The 20,662-nt window shown below is 48.2% G+C and overlaps 3 protein-coding genes across 6 annotated transcripts in view; 1 reads left to right on the top strand and 2 right to left on the bottom strand.

The window, feature by feature from the left end:
• Nucleotides 1-20,662, top strand: part of LOC123382444 — a 37,494-nt gene that overhangs the window by 8,107 nt on the left and 8,725 nt on the right. The gene's annotated exons all lie outside the window — the stretch shown is intronic.
• Nucleotides 1-20,662, bottom strand: part of LOC101083497 (adhesion G protein-coupled receptor E2-like) — a 28,448-nt gene that overhangs the window by 5,658 nt on the left and 2,128 nt on the right. For 2 of the 4 annotated variants that reach the window (XM_023246475.2, XM_023246468.2), the window contains exons 2-12: nt 19,831-19,884; nt 11,233-11,382; nt 9,256-9,306; nt 8,825-8,959; nt 5,190-5,345; nt 4,448-4,624; nt 3,897-3,943; nt 3,677-3,754; nt 3,394-3,571; nt 497-604; nt 112-332 (exon numbers count right to left, since the gene is read on the bottom strand). In XM_023246475.2, the coding sequence (XP_023102243.2) occupies nt 112-332; nt 497-604; nt 3,394-3,571; nt 3,677-3,754; nt 3,897-3,943; nt 4,448-4,624; nt 5,190-5,345; nt 8,825-8,959; nt 9,256-9,306; nt 11,233-11,382; nt 19,831-19,884 (1,355 nt within the window). The remainder of the gene's footprint in view (nt 1-111; nt 333-496; nt 605-3,393; nt 3,572-3,676; nt 3,755-3,896; nt 3,944-4,447; nt 4,625-5,189; nt 5,346-8,824; nt 8,960-9,255; nt 9,307-11,232; nt 11,383-19,830; nt 19,885-20,662) is intronic. The other 2 variants (XM_023246483.2, XM_023246489.2) reach the window with 2 other exon arrangements.
• LOC105261261 (BBSome-interacting protein 1) lies at nt 15,997-16,431 on the bottom strand. The gene has a single exon (XM_011290032.4). It carries the CDS (start codon nt 16,326-16,328, stop codon nt 16,128-16,130), a length of 201 nt encoding a protein of 66 aa, XP_011288334.3. The 5' UTR covers nt 16,329-16,431; the 3' UTR covers nt 15,997-16,127.

The raw sequence follows: 20,662 nt of genomic DNA on the forward strand, positions 1-20,662 counted from the left end.
CGCCCACGGAGGAGGCCCCCAGGACACCAAGGGTGATCTCGACAGTGAGGCTGAGCCCCGGACCCAGCCCAGTTCCTTGCCCAGCCACAGCCCCATTCCACCAGGACTCACGTGGTGGGAGAAGATGAAGGTGACGGGGGAGCCGAGGTTCTGGGTGTCTTTGTTGCTCACAAAGGCAGAGACGACACCTGAGAGCAGGACAGGGGGGACCTCTCCCAGCAATTCCTTGTGTTCACGCAGAACTGCCTGCTGCTTAGGGTCCAGGACCAGGGGCGCCTCGGCCAGGAACTTGGCCATCCCTGGAGTGGAGACGAGGCCCACCACAGAAGGACCTGCAGGACCAGGCCAATGTGGATACCTCGGGGTGCCCACCAGCGCCCCTTCTTCCTCAGATGGACCCTTTGTGGCCCCACTCTGCCCCCTACCTCCCCGTAAGCTTCAGGTCCCCGTGTGTCACGTCCTTGGGCGTCTTGTGACCTCCCATCTCGGCCCTTACCTGAGTCACTAGATTCATGCACCTCATCCAAGCTCAGCAGCATCTTTGCCTGGTTCAGACTCAAGGTGACATTTCTGTCTCCTTGTTCTTGCACCTTCAGGGACAGGTCTATGAGATGTCAGAGTTATTAAGGGAGTTAGGATACTATTTGTGGCTGTAGTGGTTACAATAATACTATCCTTTATATGTGTGTTTACATACATCTGGCTATCCACACACGTAAGAAGGAACTCTACTTCATACAACACACAAAAATTAACTCAAAGTGGCATGACAAATTTAAGGCATGCCTTGGTGGCTCAGTTGGTTGAGCATCTGACTTTTGATTTCAGCTCAGGTAATGACCCCAAGGTTGTGGGATCAAAGCCTGTGTTGGGCTCTGTGCTAAGCTTGGAGCCTGTTTGGATTCTCTCTCTCTCTCTCTCTCTCTCTCTCTCTCTCTCTCAGTCTGCCCCTCCCCATCTCTCTCTTTCTCTCTCTAAAACAGACAATGAAAGAAACAAACAATCCTAAACTTAAGGGCTAAAAGTACAACAGTTGGAAGAAAACACAGATGTAAATCTTCACAGCCTTGGATTTGACAATGGATTCTTAGATACAGCACCAAATGCACATGCAACTAAAGAAAAAAAGAGAAAATGAATTTCAAAACAGAAGCACCTGTTCATTAAAGCAAAAAAAAAAAAAAAATTCACTCTTGTGTGGATCCTGAGAAACTTAACAGAAACCCGTGGGGGAGGGGAAGAAAAAAAAAAGGAGGTTAGAGTGGGAGAGAGCCAAAGCATAAGAGACTCTTAAAAACCGAGAACAAACTGAGGGTTGATGGGGGGTGGGAGGGAGGGGAGGGTGGGTGATGGCTATTGAGGAGGGCACCTTTTGGGATGAGCACTGGGTGTTGTATGGAAACCAATTTGACAATAAACTTCATATATTGAAAAAAATAAAAAAAATAAAAAATAAAAAAAATAAAAAGTAAAAAAAATAATCTATGGAATGGGAGAAAATTAGCAAGTCACATGTCTCACAGAGTGTACTATTAGAACATAGAAAGAATTCTTCCAGCTCAACAACCAAAAGCCAAACAATGAATTAAAACAACAGGCAAAGGGACTTGCATAGACATTTCTCCAAAAAAAATACACACATGTTCAGTAATTACACAAAAAGATGTGAGCCATCACTAGTCATCAGGGAAACGTAAATCAAAACCACAATGAGATATCACCAGACACATACTGAAAAGACTAATAAAAATAAAACAGGGGCACCAGGGTGGCTTAGTTGGTTGAGTGTCCAACTTCGACTCAAGTCATGATCTCATGGTTTGTGGGTTTGAGCCCCACATCAGGTTCCGTGCTGACAGCTCAGAGCCTGCTTGGGATCCTCTCTCTCTACCTCTCTCTGCCCCTCCCTGGCTTGTGCTCTCTTTTTCAAAATAAATAAATACACTTAAAAAAACAACAACAATAAAAAAGTGAAAGTGCCAAGTGTTGCTGAGGGGGTAGAAATTGGGGTCCATTGCCGGTGAGGATACGAGATGGAAAAATAGCCTCTTTGGAAAATAGTTTGGTGGTTCTCAAAAAGTCGAACATAGAATCGCTGTATAACTCAGCAATTCCAGTCCTAAGTAAGTACCCCAAAGAACCGAGAACAGTTATTCAAACAAAAGCGTGTGAACCAATATTCACAGTGGCACCATGTGCAAGAGTCAAAGGGTGGCAACACCCGAAATGTCCATCAGTGGATGAACAGGGACACAAGAAGTGCTGTATCCATCTACAATTAAATGTTGCTCAGCCGCAAAAGGGAATGAAACACTGAGAGATGCTACAACGTGGATGAACCTTGAAAACATCCTGCTAGGTGAAAGAAACCACATAGTGTATGATTCTCTAGGTATGAGAAGTCCAGAATAGGCGCATCCATAGAGACAGAAGACAGACCAGTGGTGGCCAGGGGCTGGGGGAGCGGAGGAATAGGGAGTGACTTCTGGGGGTGGGGTGGGGTACAGTATTTACTTTGAGGGCGATGAAAATAGTTTAGAAATGGAGGCAATGATCACAACTCCGTGAATGTACTAAATGCCACTGAATTGTATACTTTGTTTAAAATGGTGGATTTTATGTTACGTGAATTCTACCTCAAATGAAACAAATAAAATACTTAACTGTGAGAGAACATTAACTGAATATGATTCCAAATTAAGTAAATTGTTTTCTTGGGAAGCCATTTCTATTGTATTTTACGTTCTTCATTACCATTAATTCAACTGCTCATAATTTAGTTTCTATTAAGATGTATATTATTTATAGCTTTATTCATTTCTTCTTTTAATTGAGGTATAACGAACATAGAACATTAGTTTCAGGTGTACATGGTGATGATTTGTTATTTGTATGTGTTGCAAAATGATCACCACAGTGAGTGTGGTAAACACCTGTCCCCACATAGAGTTACATTTTTTTTCCTGTGATAAGAACTTTCAAGATTTACTTTTTGTAGCAACTTGGAAACATGTAATATAGTGTTATTATTCTCGTGCTGTACATTACATCTCATGACTTAGTTATTTTATATCTTTTGATCCCCTTCACCCATTTAGCCCACTGCCCCACCCCCACACACCTCACCCCTACCTCTGACACTCACTAATCTGTGTCTATAAGCTTGTGCCCTTTTTTTTTTTTTTTTTTTAGGATTCCACATATAAGTGAGACCAGATGGTATTTGGCCTTCTCTGACTTAGCATAATATATTCATTTCTTTTTAACCACTTTTGATTGGTTTAGGGAGTGTAACACTGAGATACAAGTGTGGTCACTGGCTCCAGTGAGGCTGGGGGATAAACGAGGTGGGGAAGGGCAGGGCAGGAGCCCGGGGCAGACCCCAGTACTTGCCTGTGCCTGCAGATGCATTGAAGGTCAATGTCCCATTGGGCAGGGCCTGGCTTATGTTTCTCAGGACGTCCTCCAGGCCAGCGAGCAGGTTCGCGGCCACACGGTGCTGCTCTGAGCGGGGCAGCGCCCCCAGGTCTTCCGGGGTCTGCAACAACTCATCCACCCCCTCTATGAGGCCCTGGGGGAAAGCAGACCCAGATGTCGTGAGCCGTGGGCCAGACTGCATGAAGAGGCTGTCCATTGAGCCTCAGAAAAAAGATCCTGGAGAATAAAGTCTATTTACCTGGATGCTGTCCTGGGCAAAGGCCGGTATGAACTTTCTGGCCAGATCTTCGACTTTTTCAAAGAAGCGGGAGAGTCTCTGGGAAGAGGGCAAATGAGGAGGTCAGAGAGCCTCACGTGCGAGTGGGGAAGCTTGGGGAAAATGGTGGCCAGGGAGGGCGGGCAGCCCGTGCTTCAAGGAAGGATTTCCTGTCTCCTGGTCCCTGCTGGGGCCAACTCACCTGGCTCTTGATTCCACGGGGTGGGGTCCAGCTGGGGAAAAAGTTGCCTGCAAGAGACAAAGTGCTTCATGAGGTGTGACAGCATCTATCTTTGTACGTGTTCGGGGGTAGGGGTCTCGGGTCAGGTCAGGCCAGGTACTTTCCCAGGCGGTCATTTGGTTATTCAGGGAGCCTGGTTTGGGCATAGAAGCATCGGGAAGGCCCCACTGTCTCCTCCCTGGTGAGTGAGTGCCTTTTCTTATTCACACAGAGGTGTGCTATGGGTGAATGTGGTGGCCTACATGCTCTGCTGCCCAGATATGGATGGAATCGGCCTGGGTCCTCCCTGTCTCCCAGCCCTGGCTGGGTGCCCTCGGCTTCCCCGGGCAGCTTTCAGCCAGGGTGGGACATCACGGGCATCTGTGTCCCAGCCTGAGCATTTGGACAAAGGCCAGTGTGGGTCTTCTAGGGAACCAAGTGCAGGGAAAATGGTGCATTACCCAACAAGGATCCTGTTGGATCTGGCTCCCACCGACGGCCTTTGTTTTAATTCCCTCAGGGCAGCCACTCACCTGCTGGTCCCCAATGATGCTGTCTGTTGCTATCTTGTCTCGACGGGAGCCCCTTCTGATCATGTAATTTTCTATGTGTGTATGGGGGTGGATCCGTGTAATTCTGCTTAGACTCCACACAGCATTCTTCTGGCTCCTGGTCATCTGGTTTGCTCTCAGGAATGTGAACTGAAATTACTGGGGAGAGTCAGGGTAAGCCTTGTGCAGGGAAGGAGACAGGGACTGAGCACCTGAGAAGGGGTGGGGGGTGTCAGGATGCCAAAACTGTTGGCCAGGGAGTCCACTGGCTCAGAAAAGCTCAGCTCTCGAATCTTCCCACTCCAGTGTTTCGGGGTGGGGTCCCTGAGTCCAGTGTGGCCCAAGAGGTCTGAGAGTTTTCCTCGTATGGCAGAGCCCAAGTGGGCTTTGGTGGGGAAAGGTCTCATCCTGGCAGTCACTGATGATGGTAAAGAGGAGGGATCCTGTGCTGGAAACAATACGCTGTGAGCTCCTTAAATATCTTGAGTGCCATCCTTCTCTATGTTTTACAAAAACAAGATGCCGGGGTGGGGGTGGGGGTGGGGGCGGGTGGGCAAGGGATACTCTGAACTTTCAGAAGTGACCCTCTGCAGAAGGTTCTGAGCCTTGGGGTTCAAAGAGGGGTGCGTGACCGGGTAGGTGCCGAGGACAGCTCTCTGATGCCTAGAGAAAGTGGAGCAAATGCCTTCCCACCGGGAGATGGAAGGCGTGGGGTGGTTCTTACCTTGACACGTGTTCTCACTCTCACTCCTGAATGTTTTTGCCCCAGAAGCAAGCTCGTATCCTGGGCCGCACGTGCAGTGGTAGCTCCCCTCTGTGTTGAGGCAGTGTGCGAATTTTCCACAGGACACTCTGGGGGGTGGTCCACACTCGTTGATGTCTGAAAGCCAACAGGACAAAAGGTTACCTCCCAAAGGTGTGGGTTCCCGTGGGCAGAGGCCCTGGCCTCCAGCCAGACTCTACCAACGGAACGGGAGAGAACTCAGCTGGCAGGTGGCATTTCAGGGGCTGGTCTGAGTGGGAGTCAGGTTGCTCCAGAAAGCTGCTGACGACTCGGCTCATCTCTGCTCTCTGGCTGGGTCTGAGGGGCACCTAGATTCAGATGCTACTGTTCCATGATGGGGGCTGGAAGGAGGTCCGCCTCCCCTTCTGCAGACCTCGTGGGGTGGACAGAGGCACTGAGTCTGTCTGCGTGATTGGGAACCTGGGGGTGGGCTCCAGTCAGGGCGACAGCGGTACTGAAAGCCACTCTCCATAATGAGTCAGTGAAGGGAGTCATGGCTGGAGTCTGTTCAGGGTCATGCTTATTCGCACATGAAGGTAAAGCCAGGTGGTCAGGCCTCTGCCCATTGACAGCTTTCACTTCCATTATTCACAGTGGCCCAAGGACACCCACAGTCCTCATCATCCACTCCCCCAAGCTCGTAATGTCAGGCATTTCTTTTTAATGTTTATTTTATTTGAGAGAGAGAGAGAGAGAGAGAGAGAGAGAGAGAGAGAGACACACACACACACACACAGAGAAGGGGACAGAGGATCCAAAGTGGGTCCTGCACTGACCGCAGAGAGCCTGAGTTAGGGCTCAAACTCATGAACCATGAGATCATGACCTGAGCTGGAGTTGGATGCTCAACTGACTGAGCCACCCAGGCGCCCCAGTCAGACATTTTAAAGATGCCCCAAGATGCCTCAGTGGGAGTCTTACTATCTCCACTCCTGAGGGAAGTCCCCTCTTGTCAGAGACACTGGGAACGTGACATGGAGAAGCTGCACAAAGTGTCTCACAGCTGAGTCACTGGGGATGTTTTTGGGCATCCTACATCTCCCTGTTCTTTAAACATGACAGGAAAGCTGTCCACCAGCCAGGGACCCACAGAGCAAGGCTGGACACTGTCAGCTATCGACAACCTCAACAACTTGATCAGGTGAATCAAAAGGCAGGGACAGAACGTTGGGTCCCGGACACTCCCATCGGGGGATCAGAGACTTTCAGAGCCTGCAAGGGCTCATGACCTCGTGCTGAGTGGGGGTCTGGCAGGCAGCTGGTCTCCCCCAGAGCAGAGTCTCCTACCCGAACTCGAGGACTTCCTCCTAGGGCCCCGGGCCCAGGCTGTGGGCGTCAGCCCCAGGACGGGACAGCAGGCGGGAAGAGGCCCGGCCCCGTCTGGGCCATGGGACCGCCCTCCTGTCTTCTCAGATGGGGGCGATGGCTGGACACCTGTCTCCAGGGTTGTGGGATGGGGTGGAGTCAAGCGGGGGACGGTTGAGAATGAGGTCCAAGGTGTGGAAAGCATGAGGCCTCCTCAACCAGACAGATGTGCTTCCAGAAAGGAGCTGGGGTCCAGTTACATTAGCGGTAGGATCTCCTCGTCATGCTCACCCAGCCATGAATCTTCATGAGACCCGTGTGCAAATGCACAAAGGCCGGGCAGTGGTCACAACAACACCTTTTTTTCTCTGATAAAATATTTTCCTCAAGCACTAAATGACACGTGGGTACTTAGAAAACAAAGAAAATGCGAAAAATGAGAACAAAGAAAATCAACTGTAAGTCCACTATATGAGCTACTGGAAGATTTAAGATAGTTTTCCCCTCAGCTTTTCAAACATATTAGGAACACTTTGCTTTATTATCAATAAATTTGCATCTAAGATGATTTTGAGTAGATGAAGAATATTTTTTGGTGTGAGAGCTGCTCATGTCCTCCTTTCCCCATTATTTTTTTAATGTGGTAGAATGCCCTTAACATAAAATTTACCATGTTAACCATATTTAAGTAATATAATTTTCTTTTATGATTTTGCATTGTTGAAGAATAAAAACTCTTCAGTTTTGTTATTTTTTATTTTTTTAAAACACTTTAGTTTTAGATCTTCATCTAGGCTCTACATCCTTATTAATTGTGACTTTGGCTAATTCAATCTCTTTGAGCCCAATTATTATCATTTAAAAAAATGAAGCCATAAAATTTATAGAAAAAACATAGGGAATAAGCTCTTTGAAATTGGTCTTGGCACAGAGTTTTTTGGATTTGACTCCAAAAAACAAAGATAAGTTAGTGGGAACATATCAAACTAAAAAACTTCTGCACAGCAAAAGAAACCATCAAAAAATGAAAAAGCAACCTATAGTTTAGTAGAAAATATTTGCAAATCATAAAGCTGAGAAGTGGCTAACATCCAAAATACAGAACTCATTCAACACAATAGAAAAAAGAAAACTAAACAATCCAACTTAAAAAATGGGCTGCAGATCTGAAAAGACATTTTCCAAAGAAGACATCCAAATGGCCAACAGGTACATGAAAAGGTGCCCAACATCACTCATCGTCAGAGAAGTGCAAAGCCAAACTGTAATGAGATATCATCTCGCACCTGTTGGGATGGCTATTATAAAAAAGATAAGAAATAACAAGTGTTGGTGAGGATGTGGGAAAAAGGGAACCTTGCGCACCGTGGGTGGGAATGCAAACTGGTGCAGCCACTGTGGGGAAACGTATTCAAAAAATTAAAAATGGAAGTACCACGTGATCCAGAAGTTCTACTTCTGGGTATTTATTTGAAGGAAACAAAAACACTAACTTGAAAGTCGGCATCCTCGTGTTCGTTGCAGCTTTATTTGTAACGGGCAAGGAAGGGAAACAACCTTAGTTTTTATCGGTGCCTGAGTGGGTAATGAAAAAGTGTTGTATGTGTATGGGGGAGTATCACTTAACCATACAAGGGAAGACAGTCCTGCCATTTGCAGCACCATGGATGGACCTTGAGGGCATTACACTAAGCGAGTTAAGTTGCAGAGAGAAAGACAAATACCGTACGATTTCAATATATGTGGAATCTAAAAACAAACCCACAAACAAGACAGAAGTCATACAGAGAACAGATGCGTGGGTGCCAGAGGTGGGGAGGGATTGGTAGGGGTGCAGGCAGGCAGGGAGGAAAACTGGTGCTAGATTTGCTTCCTCATGGGTCTGCTGTGAACAGTGAGGCGGGAAACCATGACCTTGAGGGGTCGGGAGTTCCCGGTGAGCTCACGCCAGGAGGAGAGCCTGGGCTCTCAAGTCCTGTGTTTCTTTCCTCCCGTTGCTTCCATTCTTTCTCCCCTTTCCTTGTGCAATGAGCACCATCATAGTAATAACAGCAGCAGCCACGACAAGAGCTTGTGTTGAACCGTCCGCTCCATACTCGTCTTTATCGGTTCTCCACACGGGCAGATTTTAAATCTCACTCCATCCGTGTGGGGTGGGTACAACGATGATCCCCAATTTACAGACATGCAAACTGAGGCATAGAGAGGAGAACATCTTCCCCCTACCACCTCCCCCAACAACTCCATGCGCCCCCCCCTCCCCCCCGTACCATCACAATTCTCCAAGCGGTTGGTGAAGACGTCCCCGGATGAAGAAGTGAACCCCGGAGAGCAGCGGCAGGCCGTGGCGTTGACACATGAGGACTTTGGAGGGCACCACTGAGCACAGTCTGTGGGGGCAGAAGCTGTGGGGACCAAGACCACAGTCAGAAGCTTCAAGAAATGGAGGGAGCCAGCTGCCCGCTGGAGGTCCAGGAGTAGAGCGGGGGAGGAAGGAGAAGGATGGCTGCCATTGGAAGAGCTCAGAAAACTCTGCACATGTAGGGAGGAAGAAAGAGCTTCTTTATACCCAGAAGGCCATCTGTGAGCCTCATTTGTGCAATAAGCTCCCTTCCCGTACCCCCTTATCGGTGAGAGAACCCAGACCCCAGCATGCACTCCCCAGCTTATGTCACCAATGGGGCTGGCTGGGCAGACTTACCACTCAGTTTCTGTACAGGCCCTAGTGTCAACAGCAGCAGCACCAAGAGCCCTGGGGCAGAAAAACAGATGACAGAGGAGAGTCAAGGTCCCGTTTCAACCCCTGTCTGCCTGGTCATTGCCCCCTGGAGGGAGGCTCTCGTACCTTACACAGAACCAAGACACGGCCTGTCTGTCCCTCTCCCTGGACTCCCCCAGGAGTCAGTCAAGGACAACCACAGCCTTCGCGGAGCCTCGGGTGCTCTAGGTGAGGGGACAGAGTACACACAGGCAGCTGACATCAGGGATACAATATAGAAACCCCAACCTCTCCCAGTGGAGGGGAGTAAACCTTGAAGTAGAAAATCTTCAAATCCAGTGCCTTCCCCATAGGCAGGTTCTTTGTTCTCTGGTGACGGCAGAAATCTGCTTGGAGAAGGCCCTGCTCTGTCCTCTCTGGTGAGCGGGTGCCTTTTCTATTTCACATGGGGCACCCTATGGGAGGATGGTGTGGCCGGATGCTCTGTTCCCCACGTGTGGATGGCAGTGGCCCAAACCCTCTCTGTCTGTCAGCTCTGGTGCCCTCAGCTTTCCTGGGTGACTCCCAGATGGAGCAGGGACATCACAGCCACCTGAGTCCCAGCCTGAGGACTTGGACAAGTCCAGGGTGGGCCTTCCTGGGAGCCGAGTGCAGGGGAAATGCTGCGTTCCTGACCAGGACCTGTCATGGCATCCGGCGATGGCCTTTGTCCTGACTTCCCCAGGGTGGATCTCACTGCCTGCATAACCTTTAGAATCCTGGTGACCCTCTCAGGACATCACGCTCCCGTCCACGCTCACTCTGAGACTCCAGCTCTATGGACATGGACAAGTCCCACACTTGAGCCAGGACTTTCCAGCCAGGCTTGAGGGAAAGGGTCAGGAGAATGAAGGTCCTGCTGGATAGGCAGGGTCACCAGGACGGTGAGGACCAGGCTGAGGTGGACGGTGGGGCTGACATCTGGCCAGGCAGCTTTGGGGCCGTGAAGTTGCCTTTTCTGATCCCCATGAAGGAATTCTCCAGACTAAAAGAAAGTGGTGGGTGATGGCTGGGTGGCTGGAGAGGGGGCAGGCGCCCATGGGTGAGGGATGGCAGATGATTCTGTCTTCTCTGCCCTTGGCCTCCCACCAGGGGGGCAGACCTGTGTGCCCTACCAAGTGGGGCTCAGCCTCCACCTTCTGTCTGAGTGTCTGGGTCAACGTGGGGCCTCGGGTTGACCTCTTTGGAAGAAGGTCACGCCTCTGGCAATGATCCCCTCTGTTTTCATCCAGCCCAGACGGCAGCCTCTTTCATTCGCCTGAATCTTAGAGCGTGTGTGGAGTGGCCCATTTCGCTCTTCCCACCTTCTCCCAGCATCCTCCACATCCCAGTCACCTGAGTTGCCCACTGGCCTGTGAACTAAAATTACAGGCGAGGTTCAGGGCAGAGCCCGGCATGGGCAATTAGAGCCTGGAGGCCAAGAAGCCGGTTAGAGTGCTAGGAGGCGTCTTGTCCAGGACGGGTTGTGGTCAGGGAAGGTAGGCCCACCCTGGGATCGCCCCCCTCCCACATTTATGGGCAGGGCTCCTGGGCCCATCGTGATGCCGGGGGGCTGACAGGGGTCCTGGTGTGGCTGAGCCCGTGTGGATCTCGGGGGAGCAGGGGAAAAGTCTCATCTTGGCTGCCACTGATAAAGAAGAAGAGGGTGGATATTGCTCCAGAACATAACACGCCGTGAGCTTGTGAAGTATGTCGGATGCCATCCCTCTGGTTTTCTGAAAGTAACATGCCGGGCGGCAAGGGAGATGCTCCAAAATCGAGTTCAGTGCCAGTCTGCAGAGGGATCTGAGTCTGGGGCTTTGGGGAGGGCTGGGACACAGGTATAGGTGCCCAGAACGGTTCTCTGAGGCCTGGACAGAGTGGGGTCCATGACCTCAAACCTCGAGGATGAGGAGACAGACGGCGCAAAGCCCTTCTTACCTTGACACATGTTTTCACTCTCATTCCTGAACGTCATCTCGGGAATCAGCTCCTGGCCTGGGCCGCACACGCAGTATCTCCCATCCACGCCCTGGCAGTCAACATAGGGTACACAGGGCGTCCTCCAGGGTTGCTCACACATGTTGATGTCTGGAATACAACAACGTAAGCTTATTCCTTCCACTTTCAAAGGAGTAAGTTCCCACAGGCAGAGAGCCCGGTCACCAGCCTGACCCGACAATGAAGGCTGGACAGACGCAGCTCCCGGGTAGCACTCCCCAGGCTGGACTGAGCAGGGCCGGCTGCTCCAGAAAGCCTGCTGACGGCCGTCTCTGCTCTCTGGCTGGGCCTGAGGGCCACCTAGATTCAGATGCTACTGTTCCAGGATGGGGGCTGGAAGGAGGCCTGCATCCCCTTCTGTAGACCTTGTGGGATAAACAGAGGCACTGAGTCAGGGTCCAGACCCTTCCCTGTGGTGTTATTTGTGCCGCTGGAGACCTGGGGTGGGCTCTCAGGGTGCCAGTAGCATGGAAGGCCACCCTCGATGCTGAGAGGTGGAGCCAGTCGTGGCCTGGGGCTGTCTAGGGTGACACATGACACTCAGCATTCACACCTGAGGATAGAAGCCGATGGCCAGGTCCCTGAGCATTGATGGTTTCTACCCGCTTTACTCACAGTGGCCTAAGTACACCTCATAATTCTCATCAGGCCCTCCCCCAAATCCCAATGCCAGGCCTTTTCTAGCTACCCCAGGATGTCTCTGGGGGAATTCTCTTTAATCAGAGTCCATCACAGGTGTGAAATGGAGAAACACCAAGAAGTTGCTCACAGCTGAGTTATTGCAAGGTGGGTTCCTGGCCTCCTAGCTCTTCCTGTTCTCTAAATGTGGGGGGAAAGATGGCCACGACCCTGGCCCCTCGGAGCAGCTCGGGGACCCACAGAGCAAAGCTGGACACCGTCAGCTATCGACGACCTCAACAACTTGATCAGGTGAATCAAAGGGCAGGGACAGAACGTTGGGTCCCGGACACTCCCATCGGGGGACCAGAGACTTTCAGAGCCTGCAAGGGCTCATGACTTCGTGCTGAGTGGGGGTCTGGCAGGCAGCTGGTCTCCCCCAGAGCAGAGTCTCCTACCCGAACTCGAGGACTTCCTCCTAGGGCCCCGGGCCCAGGCTGTGGGCGTCAGCCCCAGGACGGGACAGCAGGCGGGAAGAGGCACGGGCCCGTCTGGGCCATGGGACCGCCCTCCTGTCTTCTCAGGTGGGGGCGATGGCTGGACACCCGGCCCCGGGGTCGTGGGATGGGGTGGGGTCCAGCGGGTGGTAATGAGGCGCGCGGGAGGGGAAGACACGACGAGGAGAACTCTCAACCGGCAAACGTGCTCCCAGAAGGGAGCGGGGGTCCAGCCACACCAGCCGCAGGCCCCCTGGCCGCGCTCACCCGGGCCGGAGACTCCGTGAGACGCGCGCACAGACGTACAGGGGGCCCGCGAGGGGCGCCTCTCAGGGCATCGGGAGAGGGCGGCTGGGCAGGAGTCTTACCACCTTTTTTTTCCGTGATGAAATTCACTTTCCCCCAAATATTAAATGACACACGGACGTTTGGAAGACAAAGAAAATATAAAACAACGAAAACCAAGGGAATCGCCCATAAGTTCACTACGCATGTTGGGAATATTTTCTTTTATTATCAATATATATGCATCTAAGACTTTGGGTACATGAAAAGTATTTCTTGGAGTAAAAACTGTATAATTTCCCTCTTTCCCCTATTTTCTTATTGTGGTAAAATGCACACAAAAGTTTTTTTTTTTCCCCGTCTTAATCATTTTTAAATATTATAATTTCCTTTCATGATCTTATTTTGTTGAATAAAAACCTCTTAGTGTCATTAAACATTTTTAAAGCAAACGTTAGTTCTAACTTGCCAGACTGTGACCTGAATCGAAACTGGACGCTTAACCGACTGAGCCACCCAGATGTCCCTCAATGTTTGTGTTTCTGATTTAATAAAAATAGTTGATTTTTTTATGAGATTGAAATTTCTTTTTCTTTTCTTTTCTTTTCTTTTCTTTTCTTTTCTTTTCTTTCTTTTCTTTTCTCTCTTTCTAGATTAAAATTATGTTGTATTTGTTTAAATTTTTTGAAAATATATTCATATACAACAGGATTTTATTTATTAAAAAAATTTAAGTTATTTATTTTAAGAGAGAGAGAGAGAGCAGGGGAGGGGCAGAGAGAGAGGGAGAGAGAATCCCAAGCAGGCTCTGCACTGTCAGCTCGGGAACCCAGTGCAGGGCTCCAACCCACTAAGGGCAGGATCAAGACCTGAGCCAAAACCAAGAGTTGGATGCTTAACTGATGGAGGCACTCAGGATCCCCTACAACAGGATTTTTTAAAAGGATACACTTCTAATTTTGTATCATTTCTTAAACAGATATGTAGTGTAATTTAATTCTTGGATTTTGAAAGCTTGTTTTTGCATACTGAAAAAATTGTTTCTTGGGGAAAGAACTGATTTAAATGGTACTAAACAATCCTATCTTATTTGTGCATAGTACTCCTTAGCTTATAAAACACTTTTTTTTTTTGGTTTATCGCAGCATTATTGACAATAGCCCAGATATGGAAGCAACCTGGGTGTCCATCAGCAGATGAATGGATAAGGGAAATGTGGTATATACACAATAGGATATTATGCAGCCATAAAAAAAGGATGACTTTGTGCCATTTTCGACAATATGGATGGACCTATAGGGTATTATGCTAAGTGAAACAAGACTGAGAAAGATAAATACCATGTGATACCACTCAGAAGTAGAATCTAAAAAAAAAAAACCAAACCCAAATGAATGAAACAAACAAAAAGCAGAATCAGATCTACAAATACAGAGAACAAAAGATGGTTGCCAGAGACAAGTGGGGCTGGGAGTTGGGTGAAGGGGGAGAGAGAGATCTAGACGCTCAAGTATTGAGTGAGTAAGTCAGGGGAATAAAAGGCATAGCGTAAGGAACACAGTCAATGCGATTGTCATAGCAGTGTATTGCTTCATGGGGACAGATAGCAGCTACACTTACGGTAAACATAGCACAATGTATAAATTTGTCAAATCATTATGCTGTACATCTGAAACTAATGTAACACTATGTATCAACTATACTCAAAATAAGAAAAGACTATAGAAATGTTTCCTCCCTCCTACCTCCCTTCCTCCCTTCCTTCCTTCCTTCCTTCCTTCCTTCCTTCCTTCCCTCCATTTTGATAGAGAGTGAGAATGAGAGTATGTGAATGGGGGAGAGGGGCAGTGGAAGACAGAGAATCTTAAAGAGGCTTCAAGCCCAACGTGGCTGATGAGGGGCTCCATCCCACGACTGTGAGACCATGACCTGAGCTGCAATCGAGAATTGGATGCTTAGGAATGACATATCAGACAAAGGGCTAGTATCCAAAATCTATAAAGAGCTCACCAAACTCCACACCAAAAAGGCAAATAATCCAGTGAAGAAATGGGCAGAAAACATGAATAGACACTTCTCTAAAGAAGACATCTGGATGGCCAACAGGCAAATGAAAAGATGCTCAACATCGCTCCTCATCAGGGAAATACAAATCAAAACCACACTCAGATATCACCTCACGCCAGTCAGAGTGGCCAAAATGAACAAATCAGGAGACTATAGATGCTGGAGAGGATGTGGAGAAATGGGAACCCTCTTGCACTGTTGGTGGGAATGCAAATTGGTGTAGCCGCTCTGGAAAACAGTGTGGAGGTTCCTCAAAAAATTAAAAATAGACCTACCCTATGACCCAGCAGTAGCACTGCTAGGAATTTACCCAAGGGATACAGGAGTACTGATGCATAGGGGCACTTGTACCCCAATGTTTATAGCAGCACTCTCAACAATAGCCAAATTATGGAAAAAGCCTAAATGTCCATCAGCTGATGAATGGATAAAAAAATTGTGGTTTATATACACAATGCAGTACTATGTGGCAATGAGAAAGAATGAAATATGGTCTTTTGTAGCAATGTGGATGGAACTGGAGAGTGTGATGCTAAGTGAAATAAGCCATACAGAGAAAGACAGATACCATATTTTTTCACTCTTATGTGGATCCTGAGAAACTTAACAGAAACCCATGGGAGAGGGGAAGAAAAAAAAAAGAGGTTAGAGTGGAAGAGAGCCAAAGCATAAGAGACTCTTAAAAACTGAGAACAAACTGAGGGTTGAGGGAGGATGAGAGGGCGGGGAGGGGGGGTGATGGGCATTGAGGAGGGCACCTGTTGGGATGAGCACTGGGTGTTGTATGGAAACCAATTTGACAATAAATTTCAAAAAAAAAAAAAAGAATTGGATGCTTAGGGGCGCCTGGGTGGCTCAGTCAGTTAAGCCTCCGACTTCAGCTCAGGTCATGATTTCATGGTTCGTGAGTTCAAGCCCCGCGTTGGGCTTTGTGCTGACAGCTCAGAGCCTGGAGCCTGCTTCGGATTCTGTGTCTCCCTCTCTCTCTCTGACCCTCCCCCATTCATGCTCTGTCTCTCTCTGTCTCAAAAATAAATAAACATTAAAAAAAAAAAAAAGAATTGGATGCTTAACTGACTGAGCCACTCAGGCACTCCTGTATTCTTTATTTTTTATTTTTATTTTTATTTTATTTTATTTTTTGGGGCTCAAAGTTTTTTTAATTGCTTATGTTTGATACAAACCACAGTGTCTAAATTCACAATACAAGTTTCATTAGTCTTGGGTATTTTTATATTATTTATAAGCACTATCAGTTTTATTAACACACACTGTTCTCAGCATACAGGTGCAAATTATTTTCTAGCTATTGTTAATACTAAGGTAGGGTATTCTGTAGAAGTGCTAAGTTATCATTCAGTGAGTTATTTACCGTTGTTCCTTTTCTGCCATTTCTTGTTGGCGAATCGTATCCTGGGCTGCTTGCTGCATTTTCTCCAATTTTTCCAGAGTCAGAGATTTTAAGGGTAAAAGTTTGGGTTTACACAGCACCACTGTGGTTATATCTTCCACAGACAGCTGCCCTTGTTTTGGAAGAACTTCCCGGAACATTGACTTCACTTCCGCCATATCTGAATTGTTGGATACAGCTAAGTTTTTTCCTGGGATGACTGGTCACCTTTGGTCCTTTTTCGGGCCTACTTACAGACTCCTCTCTATTCTTTCTTTTTTAAAATACATTTTCACTGAAGTATAACTAACATACAGTGTCACATTAATTTCAGGTGCACAACATAATGATCTAGCAATTCTAAACATTACTCGGGGCTCACCATGATAAGTGTAGCTACTGTCTGTCACCATACACGATTATTACATATTATTGTCTATATTCCCTATGCTGTACTTTTCATCTCTGTGACTTGTTTATTTGATAGCTGGAGCTGGTACCTTCTAATCCCCTTAATCTATTTTGCCCATCCCCCTATTAACACTCTTCTGGCAACCACCAGTTTGCTCTCTGTATTGAGGTGTCCGGTGTTGGGGGTGCCTGGGTGGCTCCGTTGGTTAAGCGTCCGACTTCAGCTCAGGTCGTGATCTCACGGTTCACGAGTTCAAACCCCGTGTTGGACTCTGTGCTCACAAGCATGGAGCCTGCTTGGGATTCTCTTCCTCTCCCTCTCTATGACCCTCCCCCACTCACACACATGCTCGCTCTCTCTCTCTCTCTCTCTCTCTCTCTCTCTCTCCCCTTCTCTCTCTGTGAAAAATAAACAAACACTAAAAAAAAGAGTCTGGTTTTGTTTGTTTTATATTTTAGATTCCACATATATATGAAATCTTTCGGGATTCGTCTTTCTCAGTCTGACGCATTTCACTTGGCATCATGCCTTCTAGGGCCATCTGTGTTGCAGATGGCAAGATCTCATTCTTTTTTTTTTTTTTTTTTTTTAATTTTTTTTTTCAACGTTTATTCATTTTTGGGACAGAGAGAGACAGAGCATGAACGGGGGAGGGGCAGAGAGAGAGGGAGACACAGAATCGGAAACAGGCTCCAGGCTCTGAGTCATCAGCCCAGAGTCCGACGCGGGGCTCGAACTCACGGACCGCGAGATCGTGACCTGGCTGAAGTCGGACGCTTAACCGACTGCGCCACCCAGGCGCCCCAAGATCTCATTCTTTTTTATGGGTGGGTAATATCATTGCTGACAGATACACATCTTCTTTACCCATTCATCTATGGATGGACCCTTGGGTTGCTTCCTTATCTTGGCTATTGTAAATAATGTTGTAGTAAATGTAGGAGAGGCATATCTCTTTTTGATGAGTGTTTTGATTTTCTTTGGGCAAATGCTCAGCAGTGGAATTGCTGGGTCATATGGCATTTCTATTTTTAATATTTTTTTTGAGGAACCTCTATACTGTCTTCCACAGTGACTGCACCAGTTTGCATTCCCACCAATGATGCCCAAGGGTTCCTTTTTCTCCACATCCTCATTAACACTTAAAAACTCCTTAGTTTTAGACCTGGGTGTGCTTTTCACCAGTTTGTTAGTTGTATGACTTCGAATAAGTCACTTGATCTCTTTGAGCCCAAATTTGATAACTTGAAAAATGATGTTATCCTGAAATCATAAAATTCGTAGAAGAAGACATAGGGGGTAAGCTTTTTGACATTGGTGTGGGCAACAATTATTTGGACTTGACATCAAACGCAAAGGCAACAAAAGCAAAAACAGACAAGCGGGACCACATCAAACTGTACAGCAAGGGAAACCGTCAACCAAACGAAAAAGACAATCTACAACTTGGGAGAAAGTAAATGCAAATCATATACAGTATCCGATAAGGATTAGCATCCAAAATATATAAAGAATTCATACACCTTCAATAGCAAAGACAAACAAGCAAACAACAAAAACCCCAAAGAGCATTATTAGTCAATTTAAAGATGGGTAGAGCCTCTGAATATACATTTTTCCAAAGAAGACATCCAGGTGGCCAAGAGGTGCATGAAAACGTACTCAACACCACTAATCATCGGGGGAACGCAAATCAAAACCACACTGAGATATCACCTCACACCTGTCGGCGTGGCCACTATAAAAAAAGAAATAACAAGTGTTGGTGAGGATGTGGGAAAAGAGAACCTTGCACACTGTGGGAGGGAATGTAAGTTGGTGCGGCCACTATGGGAGAGAGTATGGAGATTTCTCACGAAAATAAAAATAGAACTACTGTATGATCCAGTAATCCCACTTCCGGGTACTGACCTGAAGAAAATGGAATCACTTTCTGAAAGAGATATCTGCACCCCCATGTTCCGTCCCACGTTACTTACAACAGTCAGGACATGGAAACAACCTAAACGTCCCCCGATGGATGAGTGGATAATGACAAAATGGTATGCGGATACAGCGGAATATTACTTGGCCATAAGAGGGAAGAGATCCTGTCATCTGTGACGGCATAGATGGGGCTTAAGGGCATTATGCTAAGTGAAATAGAAAAATATTGTATGATCTCACTTTTTGGTGGAATTGAAAAAAAACAACTGAACTCAGAGATACAGAGAACAGATCAGTGACTGCCAAGGTGGGGGGGATGGGGTGGGCAAAATGGGTGAAGGTGTGAAAAAAACCCCCACCTTCAACTCTGCTTGCCTCATAGGTCGGCTGTGAACACTGAGGCAGGAGACCATGACCGTGAGGGGCTGAGAGTTCCCGGGGAGCTCACTCCAGAAAGACAGCCTGAGCTTCCACTATTTCTCCCCTTTCTTTCTTCTCTGAAAATAATAATGGCAACAGCAACAATGATAATAACTGACATTTGTTGACAATTTGCTCCATACCCGTCTTTAGCTGTTCTTTACGCAGGTGAATTTTAAATCTCACTCTAACCACGTGGGGTAGGTACAACGATGATCCCCAATTTACAGACAAGCACCCTGAGGCATAGAGAGGGGAAATAATTTCTTGCGTGTCAGGTGTAGTCAGGGTGAATTAGACTTTGAAGCCGGGTAGCCCAGCTCTGCTGTGTGAGCTCTCAACACTCTACCCATTGATCACGAAAACCTGATGGTCCACTTCCCTCATACTCCCCCTGCCCTGTCACCTCTCTCTTTTCCTGGATGAAGGGCTGGGTGCTATTCTTAGGGCCGAGGGCTCGGGACATCTCACCACCTCCCCCCATATCTCCATGCCCCTCTGCCACCCAAGTCCCTGTACCATCACAACTCTGCAAGGGGCTGGTGAAGCTCTCCCCAGACGAGTACCCGAATCATGGAGGCATCGACCCGTGGAGAGTTCGGAGGGCACCAGTGAGCACCGGTGTGGGGGCCCTAGCAATGAGGACCACAGTCGGAAGGCTCAAGGAATGGTTGAAGCCAGCAGCTGCCAGCTAAGAGTCCCTGAGTCGAGCAGGGGAGGGTCGTGGAGGGATGGCTGCCTTTGGAAGAGGAAAAGACAGACGGCTGGACATTAAGGGAGGAAGAAACAGCTTCTCTTGTCCCCAGAAGGCCATCTTGGAGCCTCGCTTGGAGAATAAACCTCCTTTCCTCTTTGTCGGTGACAGGATCCAGACCCCAGCATGTGCATACTTAGCTTATGTCACTAAATCTGGACGGACTCACCTCTAGTGTTCTGGGAAGCAGCTCTGAATATTAACAGCAGCAGCAGCAAGAGTCCTGAAGCAGAAAGAAACCAGTGAGAAGACAAAAAGAGGAGTGTGGAGCTCTGGTGTTAATGGTCATTGCCTCCTGGAGTGTGGAGCTCTGGTGTTAGTTCCTGGTGGCATGGTCATTGCCTCCTGGGGAGGTGGGTCAGCTTTCCAGCAGTAGCCACAGGGCTCTCGGACCTTTCGTGGAACTGAGGGCTCAGTTTTTGCCCTTCACATCCCTTGACTCCCAGAGGAGTCCGTCACTAACAGACACATCCTCACGGAGCCTCAGTGCTATAGGTAAGGGGACAGAATATACACAGGTGACGTCAGGGACACAGGTAGAAATTCCAACCTTTCCCGGCGGAGGGAGTGAATCTTGAAGCACAAAGTCCTCAGACTGGCCAGGTTCTTAGTTCTCTGGCAATGGCAGAAATCTACCCTGAGGATTTCTCTCCCAGGGTCACTGTCCCCTCTTTGACATACATGTTTTGGGGCACACGAGAAGAACGTGGGTTTGGGCGTCAGACAGCCCCAAGTCTGAGCCCTAGCTCACAGCAGTATCAGCAGGGCAGGGAGCCCTGGAGTCAAGAGAGTGGGGGGAGCTGATGACAACTAAGGGCACCGTCAGGTAGAGCCACCGTCTCCTGGTTAAGAGGCCTCTCCAGGTGCAGCGCCCATGAGTTCTGTGGTTCCTTGCAAGCGAGCTCTTGGCCCTCCCGTGGCGCACTGAGGGCACAGCCTTTCCCTTTATCCCCCAGTCTCGTCCTGAGCGATGGGTCACTGGACAGGCTCTCTGGTATACA

The sequence above is a fragment of the Felis catus genome, chromosome A2 (assembly GCF_018350175.1).
Source record: "Felis catus isolate Fca126 chromosome A2, F.catus_Fca126_mat1.0, whole genome shotgun sequence".
In the NCBI taxonomy this organism is placed as follows: Eukaryota; Metazoa; Chordata; class Mammalia; order Carnivora; family Felidae; genus Felis; species Felis catus.

Coding starts and splice junctions, on each gene's coding strand:
- LOC105261261 (XM_011290032.4), bottom strand. CDS start 16,328: ATGGCGGAAGTGAAGTCAATGTTCCGGGAAGTTCTTCCAAAACAAGGG.